The 13644-nt window shown below is 40.6% G+C and overlaps 1 protein-coding gene across 2 annotated transcripts in view; it reads left to right on the top strand.

Moving 5' to 3' along the window:
* Window positions 1-13644, top strand: part of BTBD9 (BTB domain containing 9) — a 369881-nt gene that overhangs the window by 208823 nt on the left and 147414 nt on the right. For both annotated transcript variants that reach the window (XM_068960690.1, XM_068960691.1), the window contains one exon: window positions 9210-9319. In XM_068960690.1, coding sequence (XP_068816791.1) covers window positions 9210-9319 — 110 coding nt within the window. The remainder of the gene's footprint in view (window positions 1-9209; window positions 9320-13644) is intronic.

Below are 13644 nucleotides of genomic sequence, written 5' to 3'. Positions count from 1 at the left end.
GGACTGAAGCTGAAACTGCAATACTTTGGCCATCTGATGCGAAGAACTGATTCATTTGAAAAGACCCTGATGCTGGGAACGGTTGAAGGCGGGAGGAGAAGGAAATGACAGAGGATGAGATGGTTGGATGACATCACTGACTCGATGGACATGAGTTTGAGTAAGCTCCAGGAGTTGGTGATGGACAGGGTGGCCTGGCATGCTGCAGTCCATGGGGTCGCAGAGTTGGACACAACTGAGTGACTGAACTGAACTGAGGAATAAAATTTTCTTTTAAAAATTTAAAAGAAAAGAAACAGTTAAAGCCAGTTTTGTTTTATTTTAATGAGAATTCCAAACACCACAGCAGTAGCAGTGACTTTAGTCATATAATAGAATCCTCTTGTCTGTTAAAAAATAAATTCTCTCTTACAAAGTGCACTTTACCTTATTGCATTTCACTCGTAAGTTTTTCTTTCCTTGAACTTCTGAGCCAAGTGTAAAGATTGACGTTTTCTTTCTGATCATGGACTTAACACTAATGCTGTGCCAATAAAGTCTATGTCATGAATGGTTGAACTGTTAAGAAGCTTTGGGGAGGGAGAAAAAAAAAATCCTTGCCAAACTACTCCACTTCCCAACCTGCTTGCTAATCCAGTAGAAATATGGTTTGGGACAGGCTTCAAAACTTCATCAGTGCAGAGGACAAAAGGCATGAGTACAGGGAAATGTCTTTTAAAATGACTGGGCAAACCATTAGCTTTGAAGGTGTCCCATGTCTGCCCAGCCCCTATGACAAGCTGCAGGCTCTATAGTTCACCAGCAGCACCACTTGGAGCATCTTGCTCCTTTGTTTTCTGTTTTGCTTGTGTTAAAGTTCTAACACGTTGCAGATTTTAACAGCAGAAATCTCTTAGTGCTGCAATTAGTATTCTTTCATGCTGTTTGGAAGCTGGAGTGTACAGGCTTCTACAGTGTAATCAACCATACACTTCTGGCTTTAACAAACCCTGAGACAACATACCACACCAGTTTTGGTGCCCAGGACAGAAGTGCTTCTCTGTCTCCTATTATCATTTGCTTTTCCTGTGCTGCTGGTGTGAGTGGTCTTTTCAAGTTTTCTGTAATATTATTTTTGTTTGCTTTGACTACTCTGCTTCTGATTGTTAGCTTTGTACGTAGTTATACTGATACCTGGATTATGTAAATCTGTGGATCGTTTTTCCTTTTTTCCTTTTCCCTGATCAATTTCTCTAGGTAAAGGTCCAGAATTTCCCAAAGGGCAAAGGAGGGTCCCTGAAATTTTTTGTGAGCATCGAAGCAGTGTTGAAATAGTAGGTGGCAAGTGTGTGGCTTTTCTGGGTTGAGCTTGTTTTCTCCAAATACATTTCAGTTAGTTCTCTGTTAGCACCTGTTATTGCCTGGAACACAGGTTTCTTTGCATAGCTCATAAAGAATACAGAGGCTCTGATGGATGTGTGTTCTGTTGAGCTGTGACATCTCCAGCCTGATTGTATAAGTGTATAGGGTATGAGTTTTCCATGAATTGAAGTAATGCATGCAAGGCCTAGCATATGGGATGAGTTCTGAAGCTGGTTTTTGCTCTAATTCCAGTGCTAATTTCTCAGGGGTCTGGAGTGAAGACCTGTGCCCTCCTTACTCCCTGTGCTGTCTTTAATTATTATTTTGACTTGGGGCTCAGTTTTTACTTCCATCATTCTGACCATCTTAAGCAAGTCTTGTCTTATTTCTCAGTATGTCAGATGTTTACATTCTTAGAAGGATTCTTAGATTTTTCCTCTGGGAGAGGTAAATTCTTTCTCTTTCTCTTTGCCTCTCTTCCTTCTGTGTTTAATCTTCTACTCTAAAAGGAAAAAAAGAACAGGCTCCTCCAACCCTTCAAATTATAAGTTGCAATAAGTGGCATATCCCCACCATAGTCTTAGGTTTTAAAAAAGAGAAACTTCCCTTACCCATCATGATCCTAAAGCAGGCTTGCTACAGGTCATAGCCACCAAATGAGTTCTTACAGATTCATAGGGAAACTAACAAATTTAATTTTCTTCTACTTTTTCTCTAGTGCACAATTCCATTAGACTCATTTGTCTACATTCTTGGAAATGCACAGCCTACTGGATAAACTGAAAAAGATAATGCAGCCATTTTAAAGATAAAACTGGTGAAATTCTCTTTTCTGCTCCCAGCATCTTGGTCTAAGGGAAAAGTTAATGAAAAAATGCAAATATTGAACTTTTGGTAATTCAGTTCTATTTCTTAAAATATGCTTTGTATTGGTTTCAGATGTTTCATTGAGTAGTAAAATTGGTTAGCAGTACTCCCATATGAGACTTTGTTCACAGTAGCACATAACAGAGACAGAGAAGGGATTGGTTTATGCATATTCATGATCTTTCTCTTCCCTCCCCCTCCCTCTGCTTGCTCCTCCCTTTATCCCTCTTTTCTCTTTCTCCCTTCTTTCTTCCCTCCATACCTCTCTCTCTCATTCACTTTTTGTTTTATATCTTTCACTTGCCATCTTGTCTTTCTGTAATCCCTTGAAAATTTGCAGAGCTAATTCTCTGGGGGAAAAAAAGCAATAAAAAGAAAACTAAGCCATGAAATAAATAAGGCATTTCTTCCCATGGAATTCAAATCAGTTCCTCTTTCTAGTTCCTAAGAAATCTACTTAATTAGATGTTTGCCTGTATCCTGCTAAATATGTACAATACACTCATTTACAGTATATCCATGTTCTCAGGCAGAGCTAGTCATGCCTTCCCTTTTGACTCTTTTTTTATTCCTGGAGGGAAAGGTTTTTGTTAATATAACTGTTTATCCTTCCAGTTTAGCAAGTTTGTCTATGAAGTTGTATGCTAAATATCAATAGATCACTTACCAACCAGTGGCTAATTATTTGATTTTTTAAATTTCTTTTTGTCTCCTGACCTGAAATGTAAATTCCATGGGAAATAGATTTTACTGTAGTATCCAATCCCCTATCCCAGCACCCAGCAGGAGTAGCTGACGCATGCTCAGTTAATATTGATATTTGTTCGGTTAATACTGATATTTGTTGGATAAGACAGTGGTTGTGTGTGTGGGTTGCGGGGAAGGGATTATTTCTCTTTTAGCTGTTTGTTTTGTTTACAGGGAGGACTTTTAGAGTTCATGCTGCTAAATGAGCTATTTTAAGATTAGGCCACCATATGTGAATAGGTCAGCAGCTCTTATGTCTTTTTACTTACCATTGCTACCAATATGGAGCCTGAGACTGGGAGAAATTAAGGAACTTGCCCCCGATTTTATATCTAATGTATTGTGAAGCTCTGACTACCACGTAGGTCATTCTTTCGGCTTAATCCTGTCAAAAATCATAGTTTGATGGGTCTTAGTCTTAGCTTCTAAACTGCACTATGAACTTCTCCCGATGAAGGTTTATGTCCTGTCTTTGTGGTCCATTTCAAACAGTGTTTAGCAGAATTTCTTGTATCTAGCAAGTGTTTGTTAAATCTTGATCAATAGCAGATTTACCCAGTATACCTACAGGAGCTATTAACTGGTAAATGTGCAAGTAGAAACAAATTAAGCAAATTTACATATTATTATCATTTTCATATGATTTATGTAAATAAATATTATAGTTCTTTTGTGATATTAATTTCAAATATGTTTTCATAGATTGAAGGCAGTATGGTAGGTTTTAGGTTCTACATATGCAGAGATGGGGAAAAAAGCCTACTGTTCAAAGTGCACATTTCCCCCAAATAAAAAACAATGCTTAAATATTTATCTCTGATGTTGAAATGACTTTCTGTTTGGGGTTGCACTGGGTTATGATGTGTTAGTAGTTATTTACCAGTCTTATCCGCTCTGCATGCTTGATTCTATAAAGCATCAATTTTCTCTGGAAACAAAATGACTTCTTGTTTTGTTTGCCCTTCAGGTTGAGTAGTGGAATTGCTAGAACATAACTGCTCCCTCTGCAGGGTTAGTGGTCAGACAGTATCAGGGCTGTTCTCCAAGACAGTGGCCTCTGCTTAGGCTAACTCTGCAGAGTGCTTAACCTTTCAATAAGTCTTCCTCTCTCAAATAAGCAAATGCTGCTGGGACCCTTTGCTGAAGTCAGTGGAGGAGAATCTGTAGCTCCACAGATCAGCCAGAGGGCAGGTTTTCTAAGAGTAGCAAATCTGTTCTGTTGCAACATGCTTTTTCTAGAAGCTTTTTGTCATTCTGGCAGTAAACTGTTTTCCACTTGCTGCCTTAGCAACAAGACCTGAAGTCACTTTCCCCTCCGGTCTGGGTTTGATTAGAAGAGCATTAACACTGTACCTAGAACTAGAAGAAAACATCATCCTGGGGAAACCCACAGATGTTACCAGCTTCTTGGGCTGGAGAATTATTTATGTACATTCTTCATAGCTCCTTGCAAGGAAAGGTCAAATGGGAAATTGTGGAAATGGTGAATTCCAAACCTACATGGTCCTGAGTCCCTAGAAAATGCTGTAGCTTAAGTTCTTGTCAGGTGGCTTCTGGCCACAGCAAAGGACAGTCTTCCTCTGCAAAATTCTCTACAGGGACCTCAGAGGAAGAGCCAGAATGTTAGGGGCTCCTTCTTGTGTTAAGGATCCCAGCCTTAGGCTACCTCTAGTTTTCTCCAGAGTCTTTGTTTAACCCAGGAATATAAAGTTCAATTTGAGAAGAAAATTTTGTTTACAAGAGAATAAAATTCTGATGGACTTTGGCTTTAGTTTATCCCTTGAGAGCTCATTTAAATGTTTTTTGCTGAATTCAATCTTATCTTGTAATAGAATCTGCTCAGTTCAGAAGTTAGGTGATCATATAACTAGAGGCAAAGGTTAAGGATTAACTGTAACCACAAGTAGGCTAAAGACTAAAGAAACAAAGTATTCCAACAGGTTTAAAGTGAGGGGTGCAAGTTGCTGCTTTTGTATTCAGTTTGTTAAAGATGTGTTGTTTGTGGCTTAGAAATGAAATATGGTAGCATCCTGACAAGAAATGATGGAAAGAAGATTAAGAATAGGAATTTGTAGTACCTCCCCAGAACAGGCAGGGAATACAATGAAATCTCCAAGGCAAAAATTTTCTAGGTCACGGTATTATGGTGTCTCTTTGTAAGAAGTGCTGTTTTTCTTGGTAAATTAAAACGCCAAACTTCCAGAGTTTGCACAAAAAAAAGAAACTCTTTCGTAGGCACAGGTAGCTGGACCAAATATGGGCAAAGGATTCTTGTTTCTTTATGCAGAGCTTACTTAGGTCAAGAACATTTAAAATAGACTTTTCTAAAGACTAGGGGCTTAAAGCAGGAAGTGACATAGAGCCAGGTAATCTGCATTTGGAATGCAGATTCTCGCCATGGCCCATAACACCTATACTGTAGGGCCCTAAATGGACAGCTAATCCCGGCCTGTGCTCTTGAGGTCCATCTTTGGGCCTGGATGCACCACTTTAACACCCATAGTTAGGAATGCGCTCCCAGACACCAAACAGTCTCAAAGTCCAAAAGAAATTCTGCTTCCAAGGATATACTCTTTGCATTTCTGTTTAGTGACACTGTACTCTGCCGTACCCTGCACTAGATACTTTAACTACTTATTTAAATATCATATAAGATTTGTGTATTGATCCATTTTATAGAGAAGGAAACTGTGATTCAAAAGGTTTAAAGCTTTTCCCATAGCGACACAGCTAATTAAGTGATAGAGCTGGGAGACAAACCTGGTTCTGTTAGCCACTAAAGCTAGTACTTCAAAACTCTAGTGCTTCTCAGTTTTAGAGTGCTATCCATGGGGGGTTTAGGTTTAATTTTATCAAAGAAGAATCTCTTTTCACCCACAATATTATAGCTCCTAGAAACTTCTGCACTGAAACAGCCTGTTTGGAACTGTTGAGGCCCCAGTCGTTGTGAGCAGGACTAGAAGACAGCTAACATAGGGAAGGGAGGAGACCGTTGGAAACAGACTCTGCACCAGAGCTTGTGTGGACAGCATTCATCTCCATCAGAAATGGCCAATCTGTTGCATATCTGCCTTCCTCATCCCTGTTTAAGTTTTAATTATCTTCCAACTGTCTGAGCTGCTGTTGAGGACCTCAGAGAGAACAAAGGATAGCTGTCATATTTTTCAGCAGCTTTCCTTTCTGCACACGGATGAAGTCACTAGCTGCCACTGCCCTTATCATCAGGTTAAGTCAGAGTCTGAGTGTGCATTGGAGAGATGATGTTGAAAGAAAAAAATTAAGCTTAAGTTTTACCTTTTACTCGAAATCTTTTGTGACAAAGAAAATTAGGATCTACTTCTTGTTAGGTGTCATAACCCAGAAGCAAGTTTTGTTTTTCAAAAAAAAAAAAGGTAGAGAGAACTCTCTCTCTCCCATCCCCAGCCCTTGGGTTTTCAATAGCTTGGATAGTTGTAACTGCTGCCTGCAGGTTGTTCCATTGTGCACCTCATAAAGAAAATCTGCCTGTGATTGAGGATGGTACCTTGATGGTGCTTCCTCCTTCTCCCTCTGGACATTGCTCCTGGATCAGGGCACGCTTTCCCCTGAGCTGGACAGGGCCCCTGAGTTCTTAATGGAGAGCTCCAGGCTGCCCTACCAGTCACTGAAGTTGGGGGATTAGTTAAAGCCTGTTTTCTATTTCTAGTCAAGATCTTCAGTGAAGGACAGAGTCCTCAGCTAAACGATTCCTTGCTGGAGAAAAGGAGCATGGCTTCTTTGCTGTGACTTTGTTACCGTTTTTTAATGTGTATTTGAGTAAGGACTTTATGCCACTTTTGTAAATTAGGCTATAATTTTATGGAGACTTAGAGAGTATTGTAGAACTAGAATAATTAAAGTTGTTATGAGCATTACATATAACAGGCTAATCAAGAAGTGTGATGTACAGTGGTGAATTGCTAATTTGACCTCAGGATTATGCAGCAGAGATAACATTATCTTCATTTATATAGAACTTTTTTTATCTGGAGGCATCTCTCAATGCTTTTGCAATCATATATATTATTTTATTAGCTATCACAAACACTATCATTAAGGCTGTAAAATATATTCCAGTACAGTTTTTTATTTTCAGTTTCCTATAATCGGGGGATGAGAGAGGGGAAAGTTCTTTAATTTCTCCCACTCCTGATATTTACACAAGGGTAAAATTTGGGAAATGACTGTTATCTAAACTTGGAGAATGGTTCCATATGATGTTTTAAAAAGAAAGAGAGTGAGGGAACATTAGTGCATCCCCTTAGGTCAGCCTGAACTGTTAACCTTTAAGAACTGCCACTGGGGGAAGGTCCTATTAGTCCCTCCCTTTCTCCTCTATCTCCTCAGTATTAGGAAAGCTATCTCTCCTTTGAAAGATTTGACCTAGAGAACAGGAAAATGATCTGATCAAATTCCACCAAACCACATTCCCTCCAAGGTTGCAGATAGCAGCACTCACTGTCACGACCATGTGCGGTTGCAAATGCTCTGCTTGTTGAGTTCCTGTGGGTTTAAGGAAATGGATAAAATTAGATTCAGGCCAAGGTGCCAGGCTTAACGACACCCCTTCCATTCCAGAAAGCCCAGAGAGATTGTTACTGCCAGGAGTAAAGAACAACACAATCTGTTCTACTCAGACCATTTAGAACTTACTTTAAGTGAACCCCATCCACCTACCCAAACCCAGTAAAGTCAACAACACCTTCTGTCTGCCCTGAAGGCTGGAGAGAACAGATCATAGCCAACCTCCTGCTTACCCAGAGGGCGATGGTGAGCACAGCAGTTGCCCTGACTCTCCACACAGGAAGAATGGTGTCTCCCTGCAGCGGGGATGGGAACACAGAGCAGCCAGTCCAGGAGAGGGCATTACTATTGGTTATGAAGATGAGCGATCAGCTCATGTCAAGGAGCAGATGGCTAAATGAGGTGCACAGGGATTGCAGTGAGATTCAGGCTTGAAGAAACAGGAGGGAAAATAGCTCATGACACAGAACCCCCAAATATAGCCTCTATAATGTGAATTTTTTTAAATTGGCATTTACATTATACAGTTAACTTGGAGGGATGAGAAATGTAAGGAAATTACCAAATTAGTGAACAGCGATTAACTCAGAAGTAAAATTACATCATCTAAATGGAAGGTTGTTTTACACAGCGGAGGGAAGATATTACTAAAACCTTGCCCAGTCTGTCATCTGCTAATTGAAATCTGTTCGTTTAGTACGCTGCATCCTTCAGAGCACATAGTTCATAATTTGGGAGAGCGTTATCAGTTCATCTGTTATTTTTTGCCTTGCCCTTCTTTTGAATTCCAGGATGTGTGTAGCACATTTCGTTCCCCATGGAATTGAGTGACACTCAGAAGAGTCCGTTTGTTCATTAACCTGTGAACTGTCAGGTCCCTTTGGAGAATGAAAGGGGCAAGTTGCTCCAAGATTAATGCTTGTTTGTCAGAGGTGAAGCCTCCAGGGAGACCCAGAGGGTGAATAGGCTGAGATGCTCGAGACCTGCCCCTCGAAACTCTGCACTGTGTGCAGATGCCAGCTCCCTGCGGCCAGGAGGGAGGCTGCAGCGCAGGCTGGCTCACCTCTGCACATCACTTCCTCTGGCCAGGAGAAGGCATCCTAGCAGTCATGCTGGGGACTGGCGTAAGAATATAGGGTTCACATCCTAATGAGAATTTAGGAGCAACATTAAAATACAAGAAACTGTGAGTGGTTTTCAGTAGTTTCTGTGGATTTTTTTTTTTTTTTACTCTAAATGAGAAAGCAGTATTGATTTCATGCATTTCATCCAATGGGTGAAAGATTTCATTGAGTTGGAAAGTATTTGATTTTGTGTGTGTTTGTGCACCTATGCACAGGCACGTTCCTAACCACAAGGTAAGGATAGAAGCTGTTATTCTCCAGTGTAAATGTCTCATGGATGTAAAATTGTACTGACATTTGGGAGTTGAGCTGAACAGCCCCTGGTTTGATTTTCTAGGTAAACCAAATCTAAGTTCTACTTCATTCTCTGGAAAGTGGTACCTCCCTAATTTTGCTGTAATTTTTCTAGACTCAGTTGGAGCTAGCCCTAAGGAGCAGGTACAGGGTCTGAAGCCTATTCAGAGTCTCTTTCAGTCCGTGCTCTGGTAGACTGTATGTTTATGTAGTGTATCTTTTTCTGTCATCCTTGGATTTGTTATGATGGAAGCTCATTTTCTTCAACAGATTGTCTTCTCTTTTTACCCCCAGGTATATTCGAATAGTTGGGACTCACAACACAGTGAATAAGATTTTTCACATTGTGGCTTTTGAATGTATGTTTACAAACAAAACCTTCACTCTGGAGAAGGGGCTGATAGGTAAGTGTTACAATTACATTTTTATGTATCACATAGCTATGTTATCTTCAAATATTTTGTTATTCCCTTAACTCATCTTAATTCACCTGTTAATCAGCTTTGACTAAGAGCTCTGGTTGACTTGAATGCCTTATGGCTGAGATACATAGAAAGGGCTTATATATTTTTAGAAATAGTCAAAATAATAATTCTAGTAAACTTAAGAGTGTAAATATTATACTAGTAGTTCAGAATTGGAAATGTTCTAGTGATTCATTCAGATTTGCTCTGTGGGGAATGCTTGTGATAGTCAGGCACAGCCTCCTGTACCAAAAGGCTTTTCTATATTTAATGGTAGGTAAGATCAGGGAGGAAGTCAGTATAATATTGATCCAATGCTCCTACTTTACAAGGCTGTGCAGGTATTTTGGCCTTTGATTTGATATGAACAGTGTGCTCAGCTATGAGAATATCTCCTTTTCATAGACACAGCAGTCCATATTTGCCCTTCTTTGTCAAATTCACCTCAAGAAAACGATTGCATGTAATTAAAATAAGACCAAAGTAACTAAATTACCATAATGAAGATTATCTTGTGACCAGTTCGTCCTGGCTAATCTTTTGAAAGGACATTTTAAATTTCATTTAGTTGTTTGGTTGTTTTCTGCTGTGCTTTGTTTTTGCTTTTGTTTTAGGTAATGTTTAGTCTGGCTGTGTCTCTAGTCCATCTCAGGCCTTAACATTATGATACCATGAGTGGCTTTTTCTGTCTAGGCTGATTATTCTTCTTTTATCCATGCCCACAGGTTTTTGCTCATTTCCTACCAAGATCATATTTTGTAACTAACTAGATCCTTGAATCTGCACCTTTACTGCAGCTTTCTTGGAAAAGAAACTCTCTTATGTTCAAGTAAAGGGATAAACCCATGGCTTGATATACCTAAAGTAGTTCTTTACCTTTACAAAGGACTCATTTCTCATCTCCTCCCCAGGTCCTGTTCATGCTGGGACACAGAACATATTGACAGTGTCCTAAAAACATGGTGAAAACTAGAATGAGAAAGATGAGGGTAGCTTACAAATGTTTACTAATTCTATGAATGGTCAAAAGTCTAAATTTTCATAACACTTTTTGTTTCCTAAACATAATCGTTTAGGGAAATTTGAGAGAGTAATACTAATAAAGTAGCAAGAGTAGAAATTATTCCAACATATAGAGAAGTTTTAGAGCTCAACTAAAGTAGTTTGGTTTTGACTTTGCAATGGGTGTAATTTTTAGAATTAAATATAAATGTTGATAAGCCTTGTGACTTTTTTTTGGAATTAAAAAAAATTTTAATTGGAGGCTAATTACTTTACAATATTGTGGTGGTTTTTGCCTTACATTCACATGAATCAGCCATGGGTATACATGTGTTCCCCATCCTGACCCTCCCTCCCACCTCCCTCCTTGTGACTTTGAAACCATTTGAAAGTTAACAGTGGGCATTACTTGATATTATCAAGGCTTTTAATTCTGTGAGGGGGCATAGAATTGTGATGATGGAGTGTTTTGGAAAGGCTACTCCTTTTTACTTGCTGCCCATGTTGTTGTATAGACCAGACCTCACTGTGCATGTGATTGTATAGTTAAGAGCATCCTTACTGAGAAGGATCTTACTAGGAACCAAATCACCTTTACAACCATAGGAGGTGTAGAGCATCTGGCTGCTCACTTCAGCCTGGTACACTGAATTTTGGGCATGCTGTATAGAAGGCCCCTTTCCCTTCTAACTGGAGGAAGGACAGGTTTGTAGGCACTGTAATTATCGAAGAAACAAATCTATCTGGCATGAAAGGCCACTGCAGGAGTGAAACTCAGAATCAGTTGTAGTGAGGGATGCTGTTGTTGGTCTATCTGTTTTGTCCAAACTGAGTCAGTCAGTATTAGCAGAAGCCATAATAGTCTCAGACATGTCAAGGGATAAAAGAAGACTGTAGAGAGGCTACAAGTATTTCTGGTGTCTGGTCAGACACTTTTTTCAAGTCCGCTTCTAAGATGCTCACAAGTTTGACTGTCAAGAGCACTGCAGTCACTTGCCTGTCGTCGTCTCTCCTCCAAATAGGAGCAGTGGTGCAGGCAGGCAGGTTGGTGCGTGTGCTCGTCAGCAGATGGCCTGCAGTGGGGTCCCCTCTGGCTCTGCTTTTACTGTCTTCATGGCTCAAATTTGCCCCCATGCTGGGCAGACAGGGAGCTGGTTTAAGTCATGAGCGTGTGTAGGGTGATTCCATTATCCTTTTTCTGACATGGCAGCTGTGCCAGATTTACAGGGACGTTTGAAACAATAATGGCCAGCTTTCCCTGTCGGTGATCCAGGTGCATTTTAGCTGCACACAGGCCTCAGCCACAGCCATTCTACAGGGACCTCCAAGAAAGAAGTGGTCCTTTAGTGAGGCCACAGTGTATGTCAGAATCCCCTGGAATTATTTTTAAATTGTAGTTGCCTACTGCTCCCTCTGTCCTATGAGATATGCTGTCCTCCCTTGAGAACCACTGATCCAATGCCAGGTTTTCATAGGGGAAAAATATAAAACTACAATAATGTCATCATGAATAACTAGTGGTATCTAGCTCTACCCTTACGTTTCGAGATTGAGAATTTCCATCATATTTCCTGACCTTGTTTCATAGTTCAGGCTACTCTCATTAGAGTAGTATTCTCCTGCTGCTGAGTGTGCTCAGTCGTGTCCAACTGTTTGCAACACCATGGACTGTAGCCCACCAGGCTCCTCTGTCCATGGAATTTTCCAGGAAAGAATACTGGGGTGGGTTGCCACTTCCTTCTCAAGGGGATTTTCCTGACCCAGGGATAGAACCCATGTCTCTTGTGTCTCCTGCATTGGCAGTCAGATTCTTAACCAACTAGCACTACCTGGGAAGTCCAGTATTCTCCTAAATTACTTTAAAAAAATACTTGTGTCAGAGACATTAGTTTGTCAACAAAGATCCGTCTAGTCAAGGCTATGGTTTTTCCAGTAGTCATGTATGGATGTGAGAGTTGGACCATAAAGAAAGCTGAATGCAGAAGAATTGATGCTTTTGAACTGTGATGCTGGAGAAGACTCTTGAGAGAGTCCTTGGACTGCAAGGAGGTCCAATCAGTCCACCCTAAAGGAGATCAGTCAGTCCTGGGTGTTCATTGGAAGGACTGATGTTGAAGCTGAAACTCCAATACTTTGGCCACCTGATGCGAAGACCTGACTCATCTGAAAAGACCCTAATGCTGGGAAAGATTGAGGGCAGGAGGAGAAGGGGACGACAGAGAATGAGATAGTTGGATGGCATCACTGACTCAATGGACATGGGTTTGGGTGGACTCCAGGAGTTGGTGATGGACAGGGAGGCCTGGCGTGTTGCGGTTCATGGGGTCGCAAAGAGTTGGACACAACTGAGTGACTGAACTGAACTGTGTCTTTTTAAATTAGATTTAATGTTATTATTTAAAATGTATAATGATGTCAGGAGAAACATGAATAAAAATAGCCATACCAGCTTTGTAAGATTTTAGTCTTCCTTTTCCACCGAAGGGTTTTTTTCACATTTTTGTTGATAGCATGTCACTCTTCATACTGCTTAATTTGCACAGACTCTTGGGGAGGCTCTGGAACCCTGTGGGTTCATGCATCCATGGGAATGGGCCCACCTTAAGTACATTGACCAGACCCGGGCATCAGACTCACAGCTCTTCTCCCACCTTATCTGCTGTTGCCACCACAGCCCTTTCTCCGTTGGTGGCTGCTTCTGGGTAGTGCTGGGATGTATTCTTGCCTGGGAGAGTCTTGCCTCTTTGTTAGGAGGCATTTGTAGGAAATTCTAACCTCTTACTGCTAGTGCATAGAAGAAAGTTAGAATTGATATGACTGCTGAATAGATATGAGTGCTATTTAAACATTAAACCTCCCAAATAATGTATTTGCTTGCCTTGGCACTCCACTTTGTGATATGTCTGTGGCGTATGCCAAATCCCTCTAGTTTTTCATAACTTGCCTAAACTTCCTTTTCATTTAATCTTGTATTTAAATTCACTGAGCGACTGAACTGAACTGAACTGAAACAAAGTTTTGTTTAACTTTTTGATCTTTCATCTTTTTTCCATACTGAAAATCTTGGCCTTTACTGATCAGTTCAGTCACTCAGTCGTGTCCTACTCTTTGCGACCTCATGAATCGCACCATGCGAGGCCTCCCTGTTCATCACCAACTCCTGGAATTCACTCAGATTCATGTCCATCGAGTCAGTGATGCCATCCAGCCATCTCATCCTCGGCCGTCCCCTTCTCCTCCTGCCCCCAATCCCTCCCAGCATC

Source organism: Capricornis sumatraensis, chromosome 22 (genome assembly GCF_032405125.1).
Source record: "Capricornis sumatraensis isolate serow.1 chromosome 22, serow.2, whole genome shotgun sequence".
In the NCBI taxonomy this organism is placed as follows: domain Eukaryota; kingdom Metazoa; phylum Chordata; class Mammalia; order Artiodactyla; family Bovidae; genus Capricornis; species Capricornis sumatraensis.
Note: the sequence above shows the minus strand (reverse complement) of the source record. Positions and strands in the feature narration are given on the sequence as shown.